General features: G+C 40.2%; 2 protein-coding genes across 4 annotated transcripts in view; one reads left to right on the forward strand and one right to left on the reverse strand.

The window, feature by feature from the left end:
- The window catches only part of LOC126094815 (OTU domain-containing protein 7B-like), a 96,612-nt gene extending 93,605 nt beyond the window's left edge, over positions 1-3,007 (reverse strand). Inside the window, exons 1-2 of one of the 3 annotated variants that reach the window (XM_049909390.1) lie at positions 2,855-3,007; positions 2,031-2,245 (exon numbers count right to left, since the gene is read on the reverse strand). In XM_049909390.1, the coding sequence (XP_049765347.1) occupies positions 2,031-2,238 (208 nt within the window). In that variant the 5' untranslated portion in view covers positions 2,239-2,245; positions 2,855-3,007. The remainder of the gene's footprint in view (positions 1-2,030; positions 2,246-2,854) is intronic. The other 2 variants (XM_049909388.1, XM_049909387.1) reach the window with 2 other exon arrangements.
- A 210-nt stretch (positions 3,008-3,217) lies between these two features.
- On the forward strand, positions 3,218-24,914 carry LOC126094816 (uncharacterized). Its single transcript, XM_049909391.1, has 3 exons — positions 3,218-3,758; positions 3,910-4,255; positions 23,567-24,914. Exons 2-3 carry the CDS (start codon positions 3,927-3,929, stop codon positions 23,973-23,975), a joined length of 738 nt encoding a protein of 245 aa, XP_049765348.1. The 5' UTR covers positions 3,218-3,758; positions 3,910-3,926; the 3' UTR covers positions 23,976-24,914.
- Positions 24,915-25,373: the final 459 nt, after the last annotated feature.

Genomic DNA, 25,373 nt, shown 5'->3' on the forward strand with positions numbered 1-25,373 from the left:
TCGACTGACATCTCTGCCCAAACTCTTTGTCTTTAAATATGTCTGCTTGTGTCTGTATATGTGTGGATGGATATGTGTGTGTGTGTGCGAGTGTGTACCCGTCCTTTTTTCCCCCTAAGGTAAGTCTTTCCGCTCCCGGGACTGGAATGACTCCTTACCCTCTCCCTTAAAACCCACATCCTTTCGTCTTTCCCTCTCCTTCCCTCTTTCCTGATGAGGCAACAGTTTGTTGCGAAAGCTTGAATTTTGTGTGTATGTTTGTGTTCGTTTGTGTGTCTGTCGACCTGCCAGCACTTTCATTTGGTAAGTCACATCATCTTTGTTTTTAGATATATTTTTCCTTCGTGGAATGTTTCCTTCTATTATAACCAAAATAATAATAGTTTACATTTAGTTACCAGATAAAGTGAACGTTAATAGTTCTAATTAAAAACAATTTCGAATCATGTTATAAGGTAAACAAGGCAACTGAGAGCACCAGAAGACTGCATTTCTATCAAACTCAATGAAATGTTTGTTAACAAAGTCGGAAGCAGAAAATCTTTTTAATAATCATTTTAAGAGTTCTAGAGGAAATGGGATCCAGCTGTTCATTAGAAAATGCAATGTTTTACATGGAAGAAGCAATACCTACACAATTTGACAGAATTACTCAACCCACCTCGTCTAGTAAAATTAGGAAAACAACAAATTCACTCAAAAGTAAAAGCTCGCAAGGAACTGATGGCATTTCCAACAGAACACTAAAAGGTTGTTCCCAACAGATAAGTAGGAGTCTCAGCCACATGTTGTAGCTCACTGAAGTGGGGTTTTCTGACTAGAATGAAATATGCTATTGTTAAATCACTGCAGAAAAAAGGGGGGTAGGTCTGATGCTCACACCACCCAGTCTCACTTCTGAGAGCTTTACCCAAAATTCTTGAAAAAATAATTTCAACAGAAAATGCTATATATGCCTTCACTGATAAAATATTATTATATAACGAAACATCACCCATTGGGAATTTTTGTGATCTGTCAAAAGACTTGACTGTGTCAATCATGAAATTCTTCTAAATCAGGTAAGCATTGTGATATGAGAGGGACAGTGCACAAAAAAAAGTTAAATTCATATTCAATTGGAAGAATGCAGAAGGTTGAAATTAACAGTGTCCTCTAACTGGGGAGACTCTGAACAGAAGAAGTCTGTTGCTAAGGCAGAATATTCAAAATTTTTGGTTGTGTGCACTGATGAGAAATTCAACTGGAAGAAACACATTGATGATCTGCTGAAACATTTAGGTTCAGCTACTTATGCTACTAGAGTTATTGCAAATTTTGATGACAAACACGTCAGTAAATTAGCCTACTATACAGTTTTCATTCACTGCTTTTCTATAGCAATCATATACTTTGGGATAATTTATCATAAAGAGAAAAAGTATTCATTGCACAAAAGCTTGTAATCAGAAAAATAGCTAGAGCCCACTCAAGATCACCTTGCAGACAATTATTTAAGAAACATGGGATATTCATAGTACCTTCACAATACATATATCCACTCATGAAATTAGTTATTAATAACCTATCCTAATTCAAATATAGTAAAGCGCATAGCATCTATGGAACAATTATTAATGAAATATCTACTACACTCACTGGTAAAAACACGATTTATCTCTTAACTCGAGACAAATCAGCAAAATGAAAATAAGTGGGTAAAAGTTACATATTGGACCCCCTCCCCCTCACATTTTTCAATGTGGCACGGATGTAAACCTTAGGCTTCCACTACCAGTCAATTTGTTATCACAACCTGATTTCCTAACTTACACCTCAGGCTGTGCTACAGATTGATCTGTCAACACAACCAAGATTTCAAGAAGGGGGGGAGGGGGGAATCCAATAACAACTTTACCCCATAATTCGTTAAGAAAGGGTTAGAAGTTACAAATGTACAGTTTAAGCACACACTTACTGAATAGTTACAAGAAATACAGTAGGCCTATAAGAAATTCAGTACATGAATGAATATGAAAAATTACTCTTACAGTCAGCTAAATCAACAGCAGGAGTTTTGCGGAGTGTTGGTCGGATGTTGCCATTTTCTTCCCAAGTAGTTCTAACATTGCCCCCATTTTCCAGAAAGAGCTCAATAGCATTTTTCAAATCCCAGCCACTGGCTTGCAAGCAGGTTATTGCTGTTTCTGTATCGCTGCTTGTGTTTGACATAAACTGTGAAATTAGTTGCGACTCCATTCCCCATCTGCAAACGAGAATATGATTTCAAATTAAACATACTCTACGAAAAACTGAATGAAGAAAAGACTCAAAAGGGCAGGAAGGAGTTCCACTATCTTAATCTGAAAGACAAACTAGTGGTATAAACTGGCGCTTAAAATAGTACAAGACTACCCTGTCTGACCGGGCAAACGCGCATTTAATATCAAAGTTACAGGACGGAACTTAGTCTTTAGGGACAGGTCTTTACAAACGAATGTGTCGAAGTGAGACCACACGGGTAAAATTATTCAGAAGCATTTTCATATTAGAACTTGTAAATTGAGTCACTTATCATGCGCTAGTATACCCATTAATCGGCAGACATAAAAAAAACTATCAAAAGTTTACTCCCTAGTACAGTTTAAAATACTACTGTTCTGCAACGGTTTTACATAGACCTGTATTTTGAACTGTGCTGGCTTTGTATCCTTTACTGCGTAACAGCACCTGGTAAAATTCAGTTTCAGATACAAACTTTAACGACAGGTTCATAACCAATACGTGGATTTAATTCAAAATCGAAAATAGCTGACAACAGTCATTTCACGTCCTCGGCTACAATATTGAATTAACTTTTTAGAAACAAACTCACGGGAACCTGACGTTGTGGACGTATTCCTTGGGTTTTTGCGCTTCCGTCTGCTCAAGTCTTTCGTACTGTCAAGCTCGTTCCGTATATAAATCATTACAACTTTAATACCTTCGTTAAATGGTAAAGTAACCTTGGGCCAAACAGGTCAAGACGAAAACAACGTGAGATGGAAAACAATTAGTACCAGTTCTGCCAATATATAAAAAGGAATGTACGAAAATCATGTCATATTTTGATGTGCATGACAAAATTAGTAAGCGAAACGCAGTTGCGCAGAAAATTTTGATGGCATATAGTAGCTGTATTTAGGAAGATCCTATCATTTCGGACGACGCGTCTTGTAAGCAGAGATACTTATTTCGGTATAGGAGGCAGTGGGAAAAATCGCTAAAGTTAATGATTGGCAAGCGGTGTGTTGTGATATTTGTTTATAATATTTGTATGTAAATTATACAGACGTGTTTCATTTTATGAAAACATTTCACCGATACTCTTACATTCCAATAGCAACTGCTACTTCTCTGTTCGTAGACTGAAAGAACGATGATGTATTTGCCTCCAGCGACAGAAAATGGGCAGTATGAGTGTAGGCTGATTCCAGAACGTTGAGGAGGAAGTATTATGAATTGTGTGAATACATGCAATAGCGCAAAATGAAATAACTTTGTTATTTGCTCAGGAGTCTTCAGCACCTCGGTACTCTGTTTAGCCCGTGTGTGTAGCTTTCCGTTTAAAAGGTGACTGGCTGGATCAATGAAAGAAGGAATTGCGTAGGTGAAAGACTATTTTTTGATGCTCCCAGTGGAAAGTAGGGATGTACATCAAACTAAAAAACAAGTTCAGTTTAGTGTTCCTTGTGTAATGTAGAGACTACGCAAGCTGTAAGAGCAATTACAGTTGTGAGGTAAGCTTTTAGGATTAATTGTTTACAGTGTCCTCACCGTTATAAAGTTGATGATGGTACTACACTTTAGTGGTAGTAAATAATCAGGTAAAGCCTATAGCAAATCACACAGTCTGAAAATTGTGATTGTGTAGTTAGCGTAATATTTTAGGGCCTATAAAAATTGTTATGGGCTGGACAAGTGACGAAGAAGGTGAAACTTCAGCCCATGCATCGGAATCAGACAGCCTTGAAGATTTGCGACCACTAAAAAAGGCAAGATATGTGTGGCAGATTAAAGGAAAATATCACCTAAAAAAGTCAGAGGAGGAACGTTCAGTTATACGAGGAGGCCCTGTACGTTGCACATGCAGTGAGTTTCCAAGTACAAGTAAAGATGCACATGTGATTGATCAGCCTCCAGATAGGAAGCCGACAGTATCTGTAAATCCATTCTTTGGCATTTACCCAGTGGAGATGCCACAACCTCACACACAAAATGTATGGCAGCTACACAGGTAATCAACTTATTTTTATTTCAGAGTTCATGTAACTATTGCAGATGTTAAATTTAGGACATGAATGTAATCTGGCGTCCTTTGAATGGCTTTTAATACAATAGTTGCATGTCTGTATTACTGATTATTTATTGGTATTTTTAAATACAGAAAATATCTTTATCCATCTGTGGCTCAGGTGGAGCAATTGTAAACGATTTCGAGAAGTTCTGACTTTGATTTGAAGTAATTACTAGCTTGCTAAATTTAAACATAGACCTGAAATACAAGCACTGCTCTTGGATTCATTCATCTGTTGTTTCTAACTGACATTATAACAAGTTGACATTTACCCCATGTGTTCACTTTTACCCCAATGGGTCAGAGGTAAAAGTAAACTGCAATATCATATTGTGGACTGAGTATGGGTTGACAGAAGCGTCTGATCCCACGCATCGGCTTTGACCCGTGACGTAAGGGTGTTGTCGTGTGTGATGTCATAACGGCGCGGAGTTTGGTTTGAGTGTGGCTGTCTCCAGTTCTGTTTTATCTCATTTTGTTTACTTTTCTGATCTGTTCGTTCTATCTCGTGAGATTTTTTTTTTTTTTTTAATTTAAAAACGCTTATTACTTATTTTAATTATCTGTTTCCTCCAATTTCTGTTTTAGTTTATTATATTTATCTTTCCAATCTGTTCGTTCTATCCCGTGAGATTTTTTTAAAAAAAAGACAAAAAACACTAATCAGCTACTGAAGCATCTTTATCTTCTATGGGTTGCAGGGGTTACGACCCCTGGGGAGGTGGGTGGGTATTCATGCATGGCTGTCTTCATTTACACGTTGTAGCTACGCAAGGCGTCTAAATTTGTTTATATTTAGTTTGCCCCCCCCCATCCAAAACACCCCATTTCCCGCGCTTGTCCCGTTAGTGTCATTAGGCTTCTTGTGGAAAGTGTGTGGGTTTGTTTTTGTTTCCGCCATATTTGTGACGTCATGGGTCAAAGCAGACGGGCGGGATCGGACGCTTCCGTATTTCCCTGAGTATTGATTTGCTGTCAAGGGTAATGAAGCCAACACTTTTCTACAACTTTTGAACATTTCCCTGAATAATTGTACTATTTTTCAATTACCCCAACCAATATGTAATAGAAGTTCCAAAATGAGCAATTTTTGAAAGGAATTTGTTGCAAATCCCAAAATAAGCACTTTTTGAAAGAAATTTATCAAATAACATTAAAACTGAGGCAGTACACGTAAAGAGAACACAAATATATGGCTAAGCTTTTTTTCCTCATTTGATTTTAAGAGGCAAACACACATTTGTGAAGAGGTTGTAGTGTGTCAGTAAATGACACGGCAAGCACACTAAACAAGTTATTTTGTATTGCCATTTCCACTGGTCGTAGACTAACATGGCTAGCATGCCCATCAAATGTTGAAAATGGCACTTTGACTGCATACATACAATATTTCTCTGTACAAGTCATAAAATCTGTAGTGAACCAATGACGAACCATAGCCTTCCCCATCAACCCATTTGTTGAAGCAGCAGCGTGGTGTTCCTGGGTAGGTATTGCTCAGACATTCATCAACTCTGAACTGCCCCACCCTTACATACTTTCAGTGGTGACAAGTAAGAGTGTTCTACTGCATCACAGACCACAAAAGGTTGTTGAGTCTCTACCTGATGCAGCATACACCCTATTCAGTTCCTTTCCCAACAGCTCCTACTCAAGTTGGATCAGTACCAAATCCAGACTCATCGCAGTTGAAGACCGCAGTTGAAGACAAAGCATGATTTCCACTAATATTTTAGCTCACATATTTAATACAAATTATTCAGTTCATTGTAGAAGGTCTAAACTACAAATGAATCTCTGGTATTCTTTTGGCACTTCTGAAGGTGCTCAGGTTTCTCCAAAGAAATACACGTGTTGTGTTTCATAAAGGCCTGATACCATGTGGAGGAAGATCTTGGGGATGCTCAAGGCCTAATTTATTCAGTTGTACCCTTTGACTTAAAGAAATTAGAACAAAACTATGCAAGTCCTGTAGAAACATCAGATTTAATTCTGGACTCTCAGAAAAATATAAATTCCACCCTCGGTGTATGACTGATATTATTATAACACTATGCACAACCCCATGACACATTGTTTATGGTGTAGGCCTAACTGTGATACAGACACTTTTTAATGTAGGTCCTTGGCATTTTTCAAAATATTATATGGAATATCATCATCATACCATTTTACAATCTCCACACAGTATCTTTACGCAATTACCCCACTTTGTAATTTTGTAGGGGATAATGTTAAACATGCAATCATTTTTATTGAGTGTGAAATTAAGTAATTCTAGTATTATAATCTGATTCAGGACTGATAAAATAACTCTATAAACCATAGATGTGTTCAACTTACCAATAGATAAAGGAAAAAAATACAATTTTCATTCTTCCGAAGTCTTGAGCTAACAAACTGGTAGACACATCAACATAAAAAAGCCCACCAGCGTCATTCTGTGGTAACTCATATTATGAAGTTGTGCTTACAATGTAAGTCTTGGGCAGTTAACAGAAGGAAATGTTTGTATTAAATATTTTTATAAATCAAAACATACTTTATACAGAAAGTTCCATAAACCTGTACCACAAATATTGTTACATTATTATATTTGAAGAGTCCAGGGAAAACATGACGAGAGTCCAGTAAACAAAATTTTTAGAAAAAAGTGGTTTTAATTTTCAAACAAAATCACTGGATCCTAAACAAATAGTAAGTATTATGATGTTACACTGATAAATAACATGTCTGGCACATTTTATTATGTAGGTAGACCTTTTGCATTAATGTAGTATATAAAAATAAGAATAAGAATCTTTATTAGCCGTTCAGTATTTTCTTATACAATGGGCTTCGTCAATAAGTTCAATTACAGTATAAAGATGGTTACATTCTCATAACAACGTATATATAAATCATATGAAATTTAGTGTAGTACAATAGCACACATTTGGTATTTTATATATTATTAATTTTACAATAAAAAGGAAAACATTATACAGATTTATATTAAGCAGGGAGTATTCATGTTGATGACACTATGTCATTATCATATACATGTTGATAAGACTATGTCATTATCCTAAGCTATTGATACAAATTTAGGTCCTACTACAGGCAGAGGTACCTTTCTCTATGTTAAAACAGCAAATCTGCCATATTACAATCTTTAAATTCATCAACTGAGAAAAATGCTTTACCTTTGAGCCATTGACCCAATGTTGTCTTAAATTTACTTTTATATACTGTTTGTACAATTTTAGGGAGTGTATTAAACAGTTTGAGGCCTACATATTTGTAACTATTATTTATCTTAGACAGTCTAGAGTGCGGCAGATGTATTGTGCGGTTTCGTCTTGTATTGTGGGTGTGGACAGATGACCTAAGGGGATATTGAGCTATGTTTTCTTTTACGTGTAGTAAGCAATAATAGATGTACAAACAAGGAACTGTCATGATGTTAAGTTTTTTTTTTTTTGCCATCTGAAAATCGATATCGAATTGGGAGAATTTCCCCAGAGCAGAATACCATATGAAAGATGGGGGTGGATATAAGCAAAATATGAATGCAGCAGTAAGTTTTGGCTGACATTACTCCTAAGCTTATAAAGTAGGAACATAGCACGTGCAAGTTTAGAACAGATGTATGTGATATGTTTATCCCAGCTAAGTTTCTGGTCAATCATCATTCCTAGCAGTTTAACAGGTGTATTTTCTTTGTTTGATACCTTTAAATTAAAGAATATTTCCTCAGTTTTTGTTTCATTTATGAATAGGGAGTTTGCAGTAAACCAATGAACCGATTTTTCAAATATTATATTATTTTTTTCTCGTACAGATTCAAGAGTCTGTCCTGAATTGATAAAAGTTGTATCGTCTGCATAGAGAACTGTTTTACAGGGTAAATACTGTGGCATATCATTAACATACACTACAAACAGGAAGGGCCCAAGTATGGAGCCCTGTGGCACACCTCTTTTTATTGTTTGTGGGTTTGACATTATTATTGATTCATGTCACAAAAATGTCGGCAAAAAAGATGACTGCCTATTAATTTGTAGTGAAATCTATAAATATATTGTTTGTGTGGTAGTTTTTGAAACAGTTAAAATGTCACTTGATATAAATTGGCCTACATCATTACCTGAAACTAATACGGGGAGCGATGCATAAAATTTTTGGGCTTTGACAGGACAAAATTTTTTCAGGTGCTGAAGGTCATCAAACATTGCTTGTTGAGAAAGGTGAAAGCAGCTGTCAGGTAGAGACCCATAAGAATTGCCATCACATTAGAAGGAGAATTTAACAATGTTTTCACAGAGTCAGTTGCATTTCCTGCTTTTTACATGAGTCCAAACTTGGCGTTTGATAGCTCCACCAATTCCATCAACTGGCCCCTTCCCGTAAGAAGTTGCAAAGTACTTTCACGTTATTCTTTTGCCATGACTCTTACTTAGAACTTTCAGAGCCTCTGCAATATATCTATTTTTAAGTTAGGAAGCAGGACCATCTTACCAGATTGTAACTTCAATATTATTTGATAGTTCTTCAAGAAGTCTATCAACATATGGAATGACAGTGTTTTTTGTGTGGTCTAGATTATCAGATACCAACACATAGGGGGCAGAAGTATCTGAATGCCAAATCAAGGAGTGTGCATTGATTCCGCATGAGCATCTGAGACCCTTTATGAAATTTCGTAGACTTGTTTCGGGAGCAAGTGGCAACAATGCGTGCTTCAAATAGTATCTGTATGCATTGGACAACTTAATTTTTAAGAGCACGTTGTCCAGAAGACACTCATTATCATACCAATTACCTTATTGTTTTTCAATTGGCATATTTTTATCATAGAGTCTACTCTGATGTTCTGTTTCTTACGGAGTTTAGAATGATCTAGGAGATTTGACTCAGCCGTCTTGCGCTGTTCATCTGAGAGCTTCTTTCATAGAAGATTTATTTAAGCAGTCAGTGTTCTTTGTTTATTATATAATAGCACAATTTCTAGTTTCTTACTCTGTAATGATCATTTTAATGAAATTACTGCTGCATCCGGTACCGTTTCATTCCGTAAATTTTCTTTGATATAAGAAACTGAGAGACATGGTAACTTCTCGTTCAGTGTTTTGTTTGCCACAACTTCTCACTTGCGAGTGTTGTACTGGTGAATTTTGATAAATATTTCGGTAAATTTGGAAATAAATGAGTAACTGCTCCTGGTTTTAGTGACCACCTTGGTCTTGGCATTTTAACTTGTTTACCATTAATGACAAACAAGTCTGTTTATGTGATAAGTTCCACAGCGAAATTTGAATCTCACACGTAACAATGAGAGTCACATCTCTGTCTTTCCGAGGTATTGCTCTCATCAATTGGAAAATTCTACTTTGTTTTTTGGAGGCCTAAAAAAAATTACTTACTTTCTCTGTAGCCAGATCTGCGTGCTGGGACGACACAGGGAGGCATTGTTTGTTGCTCTTCTTATTTTAAGATGGGTAACTGTAACTCCGAACACCACTTTATTACTGCAGCCTTCAACTGCAACGTTTACTCACAACACTTCTAAACAAACACACTAAATAAGGACAGACACTACCAACACATACCTTCTGATATGGCAAAGTTAGCTTAACTTGAATCTCAATCGACAGTGCTGCTCTTAGTCCACTCCCTCCTCTCACCTGCAACCCCCCCCCCCCCCCCCACACACACACACACACTTCTTTTGCCTATTCTCCACACACACTTCTTTTACCTATTCTCCAAACTCCACAAATCCAACCCTAGAGGTCTCCCTACTGGTACAGTGCTTGCACCTTTGTTGACCAACACTTCCAAACTAGTGGATACCAACCTTCCCAATCTCCTTGTGTTACAAAACCCACAACCTCTTTCTTAACCCTCCTACCCAGTCACTTTCTGACCCATAATTATTTCCCTTTCGAAAGCCAAATCTATCAACAGATGAGTAGTATTGCCATTGGTACTCACATAGCACCATCCTATGCCAACTTACTTATTGTAGTTGACCTGTTTGGCCCAAGGTTACATTACCATTTAACGAAGGTATTTATATATGGAACGAGCTTGACAGCACAAAAGGATTGACTTTTTTCAGGCTCATAAACATTTTATTTTTATCTGTTATTACTTTTATGTTGTAATTTTGTGTACTGACACTTTCCATGACTGGACATTTGCTCCTCAATTTGGTTCTATGGAACTTGATGTGTAAATAAAATTAAATATCAGTCCTCACTGTACTTCGCCCCTACAGGTAATCCCCTACTTTATGCTGTTGCCCATCTCCCACAAAGCAGATGAGGGGTTGGACATGTGGGAGACTGGCTACATCTGCTGTCTAATAATGGGATAACTTGAGGTGTTTTTCGTATTGTGGGTTGACTGTAAGTGATCGATGTATTGTGAGATGCCAAGTCTTTAAGTGTTCCCCATGTGATAACAGTTACTTTCTTTCCTGTATTTCCTGGGCACCATCTTGTTTTCTCTTGATGTTGTGGTCCTGCTACGCAGTGCCACATATTTAACCACTGACTTTGTTTCCAGTATGCAGAGGAGTGTGGCGTATAAGACAGCTTGTAGATTTAAGTAACTCACTATGAAATCACAAAATGCTGTTTCCATTATTCTTCTGTATTCAAATTTGTTATCAGCTCACAACTGATAATTAATACTGCTTTTCAGACAACATGTTCATACATGATGCTTCAATGCTTCACCAAATCCATAAGTTCATACTTAACTTGAGATATTCCAGCATAGACTTTAAACAACAACATTCATTTTTGTTTAATGCTTGACCATTGTCATCAGATCCCTTTCTTCTTTGGAGTCTACGGCACCCCCAAAGCACGACTGCAAAGTGCAAGTGACCCCTCACTGGCCAGTCCAGATTATGCATCTGTCGTCGGTACCATGCCCACATTTTTCTCTCTCATATCTGCACATAAATTCCAACAGATCCAGGCACAGTAGATGGTCTTTACTCTACTGCTAATTGAAGTCACATTTTTCACATGCACATCTTTTATCAATCCAGTAAAAGGAAAGCGAGATATTTTGCTTTGCTTTATAGCAAGATGTACCACTACAGATTCCCCCACTAAGATCAAAGCTGCTGGTGGAATAACCTAAACAACTAGAGACAATGATTTATCTCGTAAGCAATCCATAAATTAATGTCACTTTTATATCGAGGTCTCATGTGAACTAAAGTCAGTGTGTTCCTTTCAACATCAAATTAATACATACTATCATCATCAATTTTCTTACCCTTGTCACCACGGCATAATCCGTTTATTTTCTGACCATGTAAATGTTTCTATCTTTGTATTTCAGAAACTTCGCTAGTATTGTAGAGGCAGTTTTTCTCTTTCGTTTTCTCCATCTTCCACACCATACTTGTTTAAGGTAATTGTTCTAATAACATGGTTTGTTTAATTAGCATGAGGTGCTTAACTTAGCCTGCTATTTACCTTAAGGAATTACATGTTGGCATTTCATCTTATCTTACTTTCCACTTTTACAAATCTCAGAATTGTTCTTTTTCAACATCTACTTAAAGAAGAAAAAGTCTAAGGAATCAATTAATCCCAGTAAGCCCATATACTTTAACTGTTTTGGAAAAACTCTCCTGTTTTCATTCATTTTACTTTTACTAGTTTTGTATTTCTATATTCCCTTCATTCTCATCGAAGTCTCTGGACAGGTACATTGATCAAATCTGTATAAAATACTAGTTTCTTACTTCCTTCTTCACTCTTACCATTCCTGTATCTCCATATTCTGTTATTATTTATGTGTTTATAAGTGCTTCTGAATAACATAGCTTATATTAGTATGTCACTTTGTAGTTTCTTAACTTGCATAACTTTCTGCCTTATCTCCATCCCCCACCCACCATTCAGATGACATTGTTAATACAAGCTCCAACCATTCAACTTACTGCAGGAAACTGAACATTTTCATGAGAAAGCAGAAAGAGTAAAAAGAAAGAAAGAAAGACAACTTCAGTCTATGTCACTGTCATTTTTTTCATGATCTCCAGCTGTAGCTGTGTAAAAAGGGTTTCCTTATCACTGTACAATCCAGATAAGAGAAGGGTTACAGCAATACTAAAGATTGTGGAAATAAATATCTTGTTTTATTGTACTCTAGTATTTTCTTAAATTTTTATAGTAAATCTTTACCTTCCTGCAACAAATTACTAAGATAATGCTATACTTACGTATTTGAAATATAGGTGTATCTGTACCCTTTTAATAGATACACTTCGTTGGCAAAATCTCTGTAAGATAGTAGGAGAAAGTTGAAAGACAATAGAATAGTCAAAGAGAAAGAAATTGGTCTATAGAAAATTAAGTGAAAAAGTGAAGCAATTACCTTGGAACTTGGCGGTCATAACACCACCTACTCTACAAAGAGGGCAGATTATCCTGAGGACTCAAACTTTTTTGTTGTATTAATGTTATAAAGTTTTTCATCTAATGCGTTATCTAAATACTTAGACCTATGCAGATGGCACTTAGTATACTTCTTATGTGTACCCCATGAACTATTGTAGTATTTAGGATCTAATAACTCTAGCGTCAGTTTTTCTTGTAAACTTGTAGACCAATATTTTCTCCTAAATTTTTCCTGAAAATCTTCCCACGATTTAAATTTTTGTGAATGAGCTGTTCTCCATTTCATGCACCAGCTAGTAAATGTCATATATATATATATATATATATATATATATATATATATATATATATATATATATATATATATATATACTTAAAAACAAAGATGATGTGACTTACCAAATGAAAGTGCTGGCAGGTCGACAGACACACAAACGAACACAAACATACACACAAAATTCAAGCTTTCGCAACAAACTGTTGCCTCATCAGGAAAGAGGGAAGGAGAGGGAAAGACGAAAGGATGTGGGTTTTAAGGGAGAGGGTAAGGAGTCATTCCAGTCCCGGGAGCGGAAAGACTTACCTTAGGGGGAAAAAAGGACGGGTATACACTCGCGCACACACACATATCCATCCACACATATACAGACACAAGCAGACATATTTAGAGACAAAGAGTTTGGGCAGAGATGTCCATCTCTGCCCAAACTCTTTGTCTCTAAATATGTCTGCTTGTGTCTGTATATGTGTGGATGGATATGTGTGTGTGCGCGAGTGTATACCCGTCCTTTTTTCCCCCTAAGGTAAGTCTTTCCGCTCCCGGGACTGGAATGACTCCTTACCCTCTCCCTTAAAACCCACATCCTTTCGTCTTTCCCTCTCCTTCCCTCTTTCCTGATGAGGCAACAGTTTGTTGCGAAAGCTTGAATTTTGTGTGTATGTTTGTGTTCGTTTGTGTGTCTGTCGACCTGCCAGCACTTTCATTTGGTAAGTCACATCATCTTTGTTTTTAAGTATATTTTTCCTTCGTGGAATGTTTCCTTCTATTATAACCATATATATATATATATATATATATAAAATAGAGGGAAACATTCCACGTGGGAAAAATATATCTAAAAACAAAGATGATGTGACTTACCAAATGAAAGTGCTGGCAGGTCGATAGACACACAAACATACACACAAAATTCAAGCTTTCGCAACCAACGGTTGCTTCGTCAGGAAAGAGGGAAGGAGAGGGCAAGACGAAAGGATGTGGGTTTTAAGGGAGAGGGTAAGGAGTCATTCCAATCCCGGGAGCGGAAAGACTTACCTTAGGGGGAAAGGAGGACAGGTATACACTCGCATACACACACACATCCATCTGCACATACACAGACACAAGCAGACATTTGTAAAGGCAAAGAGTTTGGGCAGAGATGTCAGTTGAGGCGGAAGTACAAAGGCAAAGATGTTGTTGAATGACAGGTGAGGTATGAGCGGCGGCAACTTGAAATTAGCGGAGGTTGAGGCCTGTCGGGTAATGAGAAGAGAGGATATACTGAAGGGCAGGTTCCCAGCTCCAGAGTTCTGACAGGTTGGTGTTAGTGGGAAGTAACCAGATAACTCGGATGGTGTAACACTGTGCCAAGATGTGCTGGCCGTGCACCAAGGCATGTTTAGCCACAGGGTGATCCTCATTACCAACAAACACTGTCTGCCTGTGTCCATTCATGCGAATGGACAGTTTGTTGCTGGTCATTCCCACATAGAAAGCTTCACAGTGTAGGCATGTCAGTTGTTAAATCACGTGGGTGCTTTCACACGTGGCTCTGCCTTTGATCGTGTACACCTTCCGGGTCACAGGACTGGAGTAGGTGATGGTGGGAGGGTGCATGAGACAGGTTTTACATCGGGAGCGGTTACAAGGGTAGGAGCCAGAGGGTAGGGAAGGTGGTTTGGGGATTTCATAGGGATGAACTAAGAGGTTACGAAGGTTAGGTGGATGGCAGAAAGACAGTCTTGGTGGAGTGGGGAGGATTTCATGAAGGATGGATCTCATTTCAGGGCAGGATTTGAGGAAGTCATATCCCTGCTGGAGAGCCACATTCAAAGTCTGATCCAGTCCCGGAAAGTATCTTGTCACAAGTGGGGCACTTTTGGGGTTCTACCCCCTCCTCGCCTTGTGCATTCCTCCCAGGGGGCCCACAGCTCTTTTCTGGATACGTGTGTGGCGTGCTCAGGTCCCCAAGTTATTGCAGCCCTTCTTCTTTACTGGGCTGCTTTACCTTCCTCTTCCTTCTCCTTCCCTGTCCTTAATCTTTCACTTAGCCCCTTCCTTTCCCTCTCTTGGTGTTCTTATTTATGTCGGCCGAGCTAGCCTCCAGACTTCACTTTGTCTTGCGGTTTTGGTTTGTTTGCTTTTTCTCCTCTTTTTTGACTTTCTTTTTCAGGTCCCTCTCATGGGGTTTGAACTTTATCTATGAAGCTGAAATATGTACTGTCAGCCAGATGGGGAAGAACTCCTCCATAGTGCCTTTGGCATGGTTCCTCTCCCCTTCGTCCTCATCCTCTCCTCTCTCATTTCCTCCTTCCTCTCCCTCCCCACCAAAACCCTTTTGCTTTCTTGGTAGGTCACCAGCTTGGTAGCCAGTCCATGTGGTGGGGCTGTTATGTACCCATCTGGCTGAACCCCATGACACCACATGGATCCTGCTGCTGGTTCCTGCACTGTGAACACCTTGTGCAAGTCTAGGAGTGATTCCCCATCCTTTTGGAGCACCAGAACTCCCAACAACAACCGTCCAAACAGGTAGCTGTTGCTGCGGCTGGCTGATACCAATGAAGTGAGCCCCTGTACGGAGTGGGTGGTACCAGGGTGGATGTTTGACACATGAAATGTGTTAAGCTCCCTGCCACTCATCTGTGGCTGCATCTCTTCCTAGGAATAGTTTTGTCTCAGTTCCTGTTTCTGCCTTCCTGGCCTTGCCCTTCTTGGCTACACCCATGAAGGAGGGCCAAGCCCGCCAGCTTGAGCCTTTCCGTGGTTTCTAACACATCGAGGATAAGTTCAGGGAAGTTGAGTCCTTAAGCAAGATGAGATCTGGCTCCCCCCTTGTAAAGACAACGTCTACCACTCAGTCAGCCTTCCTCCATGCCTGTGATCATTTAGGAGATGGGCGTCCCAGTGAATATCACTCCTCACTCAGTATGACACAGGGTTTAATTTTCCATAGGGACCTTATCCTCCAATCCGACTCTCCTCTACCTTTGCGTCAGTAACGTCTTCTCCTCTTCTCCCTTCCTCCTTATCCCCATCCTACCTCCCCTCTCCCCTTGCCCCCCTGGCGCCTTCCATCCCTTCCCCTCAAGGAACTGCCCCACCTCCTCCTCCTCAGCCAGAGAAGTCATCCCCTTCCCACTGATAATACCAACACCTTCTCTCTCCCTCCAAGGATACGGCTTCCCATGGGGCTTTGCCACCTCCTCCTCATCCTGAATCAGACACAGTTTTTATAGATGTCAGCCCATCCTCATCAGCGATGACCACTGACTCAGTGACATGACCTCCCCTTGGCTTTTTTTTTTGTCTCACCTGGACTCTTGCCACACAACAATCCAGTGGAATGGTAATGGATATTACTGTCAACTGCCAGAAATTTAACAACTCCTTTCCTCTTATTCTGCATTTTGTCTTGTTCTTCAAGAAATGCAGTTCTTTGATGATAACTCTCCAACATTTCGTGATTATCAGGTGCTCTGTCAGAACCTTGATGGCCCTGGGATAGCATCTGGAAGGGTCTGCACTTTGGTTCCCACCGATATCATTAGTGACTTGATCCCCCTTCGTACCAACCAGGAAGCAATAGCAGTAAAAGTGCAAATGACCCCAACAATCACCATTTGCAATCTCTACCCCCCTCCACGTAGGCTGCTTCCTTATGTTGAATTGCCTACTTTAATACAGCATCTCCCACCTCTGTACTTCCTCCTCAGGGACTTCAATGCACTCCAACCCCCTGCAATGGACTGCCACTTCAACGGGTTGGGGTCTTCTAATTGACCAATTTATTACAGACTTTGATTTGTGTCTCCTCACAAGGGAACCTCCCCATTGCACCCCCTCCTCAGATTTAGTTATAACTTGGCACAGTGGATAGGCCTTGAAAAACCGAACACAGATCAATCGAGAAAACAGGAAGAAGTTGTGTGTAACTATGAAAAAAATAAGCAAAATATACAAACTGAGTAGTCCATGCGTAACATAAGCAAAATCAAGGACAGTGAGAGCTCAGGAGCGCCGTGGTCCCGTGGTTAGCGTGAGCAGTTGCAGAATGAGAGGTCCTTGGTTCAAGCCTTACCTTGAGTGAAAAGTTTAATTTTTTATTTTCAGTTTATGTGACAAACTCTTATGTTTTCATCACTTTTTGGGAGTGATTATCACATCCACAAGAAAACCTAAATCGGGCAAGGTAGAAGAATATTTTTACCCATTCGCCAAGCGTACAAGTTAGGTGGGTCGACAACATATTCCTGTCTTGTGACGCACATGCCATCTCCAGTGTCGTATAGAATATATCAGACGTGTTTTCCTGTGGAGGAATCAGTTGACCTATGGCCTTGGGATCAAATGTTTTCGGTTCCTATTGGAGAGGCACGTCCTTTCATCTACTAATCGCACGGTTTTGCGGCGCGGTCGCAAAACACAGGCACTAAACTTATTACAGTGAACAGAGATGTCAATGAACGAACGGACAGATCATAACTTTGTGAAAATAAAGAACGTAAATTTTTCACTGGAGAGAAGATTTGAACCAAGAACCTCTCGTTCCGCAGCTGCTCACGCTAACCACGGAACCAAGGCGCTCCTGAGCTCCCAGTACCCTTGATGTTGCCTATGTTGCACACGGACTACTCAATTTGTATATTTTGCTTATTTTTTCATAGTTCCACACAACTTCTTCTTGTTTTCTCGATTGGTCTGTGTTCAGTTTTTCAAGGCCTATCCACTGTGCCAACTTATAACTAAATCTGAGGGGGGGGGGGGGGGGGTGATGGGGAGGTTCCCTTGTCAGTGATAGTTCCCCTACCTACTCCAGTACCGCTCATGTTACCTTTTTTGCTACCCATCTCTCAGTCACCTCCCCTGCTCTTGTGGCTTCCCTGTATTGGTCACCCCATGATGATCTTTGTGACAGTAAGCACTTTCCTGTGATTCTGTCATTTGCTGCTGACAGGCCCACATGTTGGGCATTCTGCAGAGCCTTTTTATATGCTGTGAAGTGCAACACCTCTCTCTCGGATCACATTGCTACGTTCATGCAAGACGTCTCTGCTACTTTTCTTCCTGCCACTGGGACTGCTTGTCCCCCTATCCACATGTTTCCCTAGTCCTCGGCTGGTACTGTGGTTGACCAAGGAGTAGCAGCTGCTATCCAGGAGTGCTGACAGGAGCTGCAACAATTTAAATGACATCCTTCATAGACCAACCTTATCGCTTTTAAGAATCTCTGTGCTAAGGCTCGCTACCTTGTTAAGCAGACTAAAAAGGAATGCTGTGAGCACTTTTTTCCTCCCTGGGGATGTACCTTTTCATCGCAGGTTTGGTCCAAGCTCCATTGCCTTCTGGACCACCAGTAACAGTGAACTGTCAAGGGTCTCATCTTACAGGGTGCTCTGTGTACTGGTACATTGTTCCCTGCAGAACACCTCATGACACACTTTGCGACATCATCAACTTCCTATTCCTATACTGCTACCTTTCTCTGGCACAAACACCAAGTTGAACAAACAGTCCTATGTTTCAACCTCCTCCAAGCCAAATCCTGTTATGAACCCATCACTGAATGAGAATTCTTGCAGCTTCTTATTTCTTCACAGGATACAGCCACAGACCGGATTCCATCCACAACCAGATGATCTAACACTTGGATGTTACTCAGAGGCAACATCTCCTCAGGGTTTTAACTGCATTTCACTCACAGGTTCCTTCCCCTTGCAATGGCGAGACAATGTAGTTATCCCCATCCCTAAGCCCGGCAAGAACCCAACATCTCTTGACAGCTACTGCCCGATTAGCCTGATGAATGTACTTTGTAAACTGCTCAAGAGAATGATTAGCTTCCAATTACATTGGGTGCTTGAATCTTGGAGCCTTTCGTCTCTGTATCAGTGTGGCTTCTGGGAACAATGATCTCCAACTGACCATTCACTCAGATTGGAAAGAGCAATGTGACAGGCTTTTACAAACCTCTGGCAGATTTTAGCAGTGTTCTTTGATCTACATAAAACGACAACATGGCTTGGCTTTGTCATATTTTAGTTACTGCCCATGACTGGGGCTTTCCCAGCCCCTTGCAGAGTTTTATCTGCATGTTTTTATCCCTCCAACTCTTTTGGTTTCAGGTTGTCACTTCACTCAACACCCCACAGGTCCAGGAGAATGGTATCCCGCAGGGTTCTGTGTTAAGTGTCACATTCTTCCTAATCACCATCAATGGGATTTGTGACCTCTGTTGGGCCTCTGGTAACTCCAGCTTTGCAAGTCGACGATTTTTGCAACTGGTGCATCTCCCATTTGGTAGCATCTGCTGAACACCAGCTTGAAGGCGCTATCCGATGGGCCTCTGCATGGGCACCCTCCCATGGCTTTCAGCTCTCTCCCTCCACAATGCGGGCTATGTATTTTTGCTGTCTACCCACAGTACGCCTGATGCAGAACCTTGTTATGCGACCAGCACATAGCTGTTGTACCACAGACCCATTTATTGGGCCTTATTTTTGATAAAAAGATGATGTGGCCGCCCCACATTTGCCACTTGAAGACTGCCTGCATGCAGAAGCTTAATGCTCTCTGCCTCCTGGTCCACACATTTTGGTGTCCAGACCCTGCTGCTCTTCTCCGTCTTTACTGCACTCTGGTTTTGTCCAGACCAGATTATGGTTGTCAGGTATACAGCTCAGTGGCTCCTTCCACTCTGAAACTTTGTGACCATGTTCAGCATTGTGAGATGCGGTGCACAATCAGTGCCTTTCACATTAGTCCTGTCAGCAGTCTCCTCTCTACAAATGTGATGGGGCCAATTCCTGGTTTCTTACGCAATCAACTTTTGACAATTCCCTGACCATCCTGTGTACCCTGTCCTCTTTGCAACTGTTGGAAGTCTACCTCCTGATATCTACCCTTGGTTGGAATTGGCGGTTGGAATGTATCATACTTCGGGATCTCCACTCACTGGAATGTGCAATGTGTATTTTCTCCCACACCCCTGCTTGAATGGTGCCTAGATCACAGATTAGAACCGACCTATTTATTAAAAGATCATAAGGTCTCTGTTGCCCTTATGATACTCCAGCATCTTGTACATTCCATTCTTGGAGAGTTCCAGGATGCCGCAATCTTCTACATTGATGATTCTAAAACAGTAGATGGTGAAATACACTTTTACATCTCCTACTGGCATGGCACACCATTTGCTGCTGGGATCATGTAGTGTGTTCACAGCAGAGCAGCTAGCCATTAACAGGGCCCTCCATTGTGTTTCTCAGGCCTCTCTCCACAGTGTTTTAATATGTACCAACTCAATGAGTAGCTTGCAGGCTATAGACTTGCTACTCATGTCACTCTTTGCTCTTTGCTATCCATGACCTCCTCTCTGCCCTTGGCTGTGCCACGTGCTCCGTTGTCTTCCTCTGGGTCCGAAGTCATGTTAGCATTCCAGAGAATGAACTGGCTGATTGTTTGGCTAGAGAGGTAGATACTTCTCCCCCATTTCCTTTGATGATTCCAGGTGCAGATATGCGGATACACATCAAATCCCTCTTTGCCTGAAAGTGGAATGATACCTGGTCCACTACCATTCCCAGTAATAAGCTCCACACCATCAAGGAGACTAATGCAGTTTGTCACCTTTCCTTCTGCTGTTCTCTGTTATGCTATCTAAGTATTGGTCATAGAAAGCTCATCCATACTGTGGCTGTGGAGCCAGACTAACGGTATCCCATATACTGGTGGAAAAACCTCTTATTTTAGTCCTTTGTACTAAGTATAGCCTTCCAGATTTCTTGTCTTTAATATTAGCAGACAATTCACAGTTGGTTGAACTTGCCCTCAGTTTCCTATGTGAAAGTGGTTTTTATTTTCAGTTATAAGGTTTTGCTCTGCACCTGGAGCAGGGGCATCTTGTTTGTGGTTAGGGCCTCCCTTCCTGTTTTCTAGGTCTGGGACCCATGACTACTCCCCCATGCCAACCACTCTTTTATCCGTCGGTTCTTCCAGTTTCTAGATTTGGTGTGCCCTTTTATGTCTTCCCCTGTGTGTGTTTTAACTTCTTCACTTTGTAGTGTGACACCTGTGATTGGACCTGCCCACTTCAGTGGACCCTCTATCTTCTGCAAGTAACATTTGAATCGAGGGGACTGATGACCTCACTATTTAGTCCCCTAACCCCTATCTATCAATCAGTCAATCAGTTGCTTCATACATTCTTCCTTAGACTCTCCCTGCCTCCATCTGCCCAGGCAACCGCTCTCAATAATCGCTGATCAACAGTCAGTCTCACTGCTGTCGCACACGTGCGCGTGTGTGTGAAGGTGTGCACTTTTGCTAGAAAAAGAGCAAGAGGTTGAAAGCTAGTGTAAGTACTCTTTTCTGTTCTGTTTTTCTGTAAACCTTACATTAAAGTCTCCATTTTGGTAAAATTTGACTCCAGACATACCACACTGTCTAACCTACAAACTTGCTAAGCCCATTGCATTCATTAATGCACTAGAGTCCCACCAAATGGTGAGCACTCGGACAACTTTGCCAGTTTAGACTCGGAATGAGCTCAATGAACCCAAGGTTCAAAAGATGAAGACCAGCGAAAGCCATCAGTCCTTGTAACCAATAACTTTGTACAATACACTCTTTAACATTGTGTGAAGTGATGACAGAATGTAGTGTGTCAATGGAGATGGAAGATCTTGTGAATAAAGTTGCTCATAGATGGATAACTCTGCCTGAGTCCACATGTGTTTATCTAGCTCCTTGTGGAACAGACATGGATATCTCTTTCAGACCAAAACCACTAAAGTGAATCACGCAGACCCCTGATCAGAACCACCACCAGACTATGCCAGCTGGCATGTCCTTTCAGCTATTATAGACACCAGGACCAGTTTCCAGAAGGCTTTCAGCCAGCCACGGCTCAGTCTTTATGTAATACTTATAAACAAGTTGCGGTTGGAACCAGCAGTTATGTTTGGAACCAAAGCACAAGAGTGTCTCCCTTGAAGACATTTGTTTTCCACCACATGTTGGAAGCAAACTTTTGAAAGCCCTGGTGGGAAGCAGAATTGTGCAGAGTAATGGTGTTAATGAAAGCAGAAAATGACCTGTGAGAGTGCCGAGATATTGCTCCGTAAGGCTGACTGCCTGAATGTTGAAATAATTTTGTGGAGTGGTTTGCAGCTTGCAAAATGGAATAGTCAGCCAGCAGCCCTCGTAGATGTATCAGCAATTTTTGGACTGCTTGGGGCAGAGGTGAAATTTCGAAGTGTGTTTGTGAAGTTGGTAGTCAGTGGCTGAGCAAGTTAGTTTTTCAAGTATTGAAAGCCTACAAGAATTTGGAAGTGTGTTCTCATACATGGATATGGAATTCTGATTGAGTAATTTCCAGTTTTCAGAGTGTGTGCTCATGCTCATTTGCCAGAGGGTTCAGATTAATTGTGGAGACATTAGCTACTCTAAGGTGTGTTTAATGGATGAGGGTTTGGCAAGGTCTAATTGAAACCAACAAATTCCATTTGATTTAGTGGTATTTCTTGTGTCTTTCTCACAATTTACTTTCAGCTGTATTCCCGTCGATTAATCATTAGAAGTTGAAGGGAGTCAGCTGGAGGTAGTATTTGAACTGTTAATAGTGTATATTTTCCAGTCTAAAGGTCAGATTGCAGAATCGTTCTTAAACTAGTTGAATTGATGCAGGGCATTTTATTAGTGATGTATGAGTAGTGACAATTGAAGCCCTGTTTTGTGAGTCAAAGTGAGTGTGGCAACCCTTATTTAGACAGGTTTAATTGTGTAGCAGTACAGAGGATTAACCTAGGGATGCCAGTAATTGTTTCTTAGTAAATTTATGGAGTAATACATCACATAGTAAGTCTCTCACACAGCACACAATGAAGAGTGAATGGTTTGTGGTTGCAGGCACAAGTGGGACATCATGCACAAAGTGGGAGCTCCAGAGATGAGATGAGAGGAATGTTTGAGGATCACCAGGTTATTTTGTCTACCAATCAATATCCAGTGTTCAGATTATGAATCTGCACATGGTACATCCATATCAAAATGAATTTATTAAGCTTAAGAGAGAGACTTACTACAATAAAATCAGTGACATAGGTTCAGAATCTGGCTCAGTGTATTCAATGACAATACCTAAGCAAGCTGAACAGTCCTTAAAATTGGCAAAAGATGGAAGAATTCTCTTTTACATAGAATCCCTGCAACTCCAGCAAAGGTATTGCCACAATATTATGGGTATTGACAAATAATGATTGTTGAGTGAATAGTCTGAAGTAGATGTAACAGATGTCAGAAATATTATAATCGCAGTCAATGGCAAGCTTGGAAAGACTGCCTATATTGTGATTTTTCAATTGGCAGAATTTCCCATAGCATCATCCCATTTTTATTTCTGGTCCTTTGCCTTCTCCCAGATCATCTTTGTTCTACTTCTTGCCTTCTCACATCCTTCATGGAAGTATGCCTTTAGTTATTTTTTTATTTATTTCTCAGTGTAAATTTATCTTTCCATTTCTGGATGTCTCATGATGAATCACAAATACATTTGAATCTTTACTTCTATCCTTTCAGATGGCAAGCAAGGCAAGTGGCACGCTGTTTTGTAGACAACACTATAAATCGTGTTCTTGAAGACATGGGCTTGGTACCACTGCCTCCTGGAAATGTTCCTCCTCCACCACTTCTCGAGGATGGCACAGAGCAAAGTTCAGTCGACAGCAGAGGAGGTGGACATACTGAGCTAGAAGATGAAGCTGTACTGATGGCAATACACAGTCATGGTCTGCAGCGGCCTTCCACGTTGACTCAGCAGCAGCGTCACCGGCAGACAGTTCCTGTGTGTTCAGCCCCCACAGAGCCTGTGGTAGCTGAACATGGTGATTTCCTGGATGCAGCAGTGGCTGTTGCTATTGAAAAGAAAGGACTTGGTACTTTAGCAGCTGCCACTACTGCAGCTACTGCCGGTGCTGAAACTGGATGATACAACTGATATGTGTTAAGCACCATACTCTTCCCTCTGCAGTTGCTTTTCAGCGGTTTGAATGACAGAGTTATGGAGATACTAAATGACGGCCAAAGAATTTGTGGAGCCTCTCAAATAGTTTAGCTTTCTTTGTTACAGAGAAGTTGATGACCTGCAGTGAAATTAAATGTAAAAAAAAAAAAGATCTAAATTACTAACTGCTTACATAATTTCAGTGCTCATTTAATATGAAACATTAATGTAGCTACTTATAAGGATGTATACTTGAACATATACATGAATGAGAATGCTTGGATGATAGGTAAAATTTTCATTTATATTTTGATAATACCAATTGGGAAGGTAGACAATGAAGAAACATTGCAAAACCAATATTTATTGTTCAGAGCAACCCACTGCACATTATACGTCACAGGTATAGATACTGTACATTAACTTCCTTAGATGATGATTGTATACGGGGCACTAATACTGTTCCAATATTGGAACGCACTGGGACAGTTTCATCTGATGATCTCTCACTTAATTGTGTTGAGAAATATTTATAGCATGTAGTTGTGACATACTGTTCCTATGGCTATCTATATTTGTAATTCTTTATTACAGCTACAAATGAAGTTTCTTCTAAGGGCTTCTTTCATATATGGACAGCTTACCTAGGAGCTTTAGATATGCATTTGGACAAATGTTTTTCTGAGAATATAGTGTGTGATGTTATACTTAACAGTCAGTTGCAGGCATCATAGCAAATTACTAGAAGATGCTACCGGGTATGTGTTATGGGAATTGCAGCAGTGAAAAGGCATGTCATTGCTTTCTTTGCAGTACCAGCAGACAGAATGATTTTTCTGTTTCATCTTGTTCATTGTGACTGCTTTCTGTAAATTTCTGAAACACTTGTGTATACGACTAAGTGAATAAACAGATCTTTGCATATTTGAATAAATTCATTCAGTGCCTCAGCAGTTGTCTGTTATGAATTATGAACATCTCTACACATAACTACTAAGCAATTGTTTTGACTCACAAGGAGATAAAGTGCTACACACAACTTAAATGAGACTACTGCAAGTCTTGCAGATCTGAGGTGTGCTGCTGTGGGATGGAAGGTCTGCAGCTGCACCGTATTGAAATTGGATAAGTTGTATTTTATTCATCTCTGTTCCATGAGTATACAATTTTTGCTGCAGCAGTTATTGGTCTTGGGCTGACACGCCCATTCTGAAACCACACACTTTGTTTTTAACTGTAACTCGTCATGCAATATGGTGCCAAAAGGCATGAATAGCTTCTGTATAGAAAGTCAAACTATGGGCAACAAGTACTGTCATTGGTAAGTTAGCCTATGTTTCTACAGTTGCCCTGAGTGGCAACAAAAAAATTATCAATTTTCCT

The sequence above is a fragment of the Schistocerca cancellata genome, chromosome 8 (assembly GCF_023864275.1).
Source record: "Schistocerca cancellata isolate TAMUIC-IGC-003103 chromosome 8, iqSchCanc2.1, whole genome shotgun sequence".
In the NCBI taxonomy this organism is placed as follows: domain Eukaryota; kingdom Metazoa; phylum Arthropoda; class Insecta; order Orthoptera; family Acrididae; genus Schistocerca; species Schistocerca cancellata.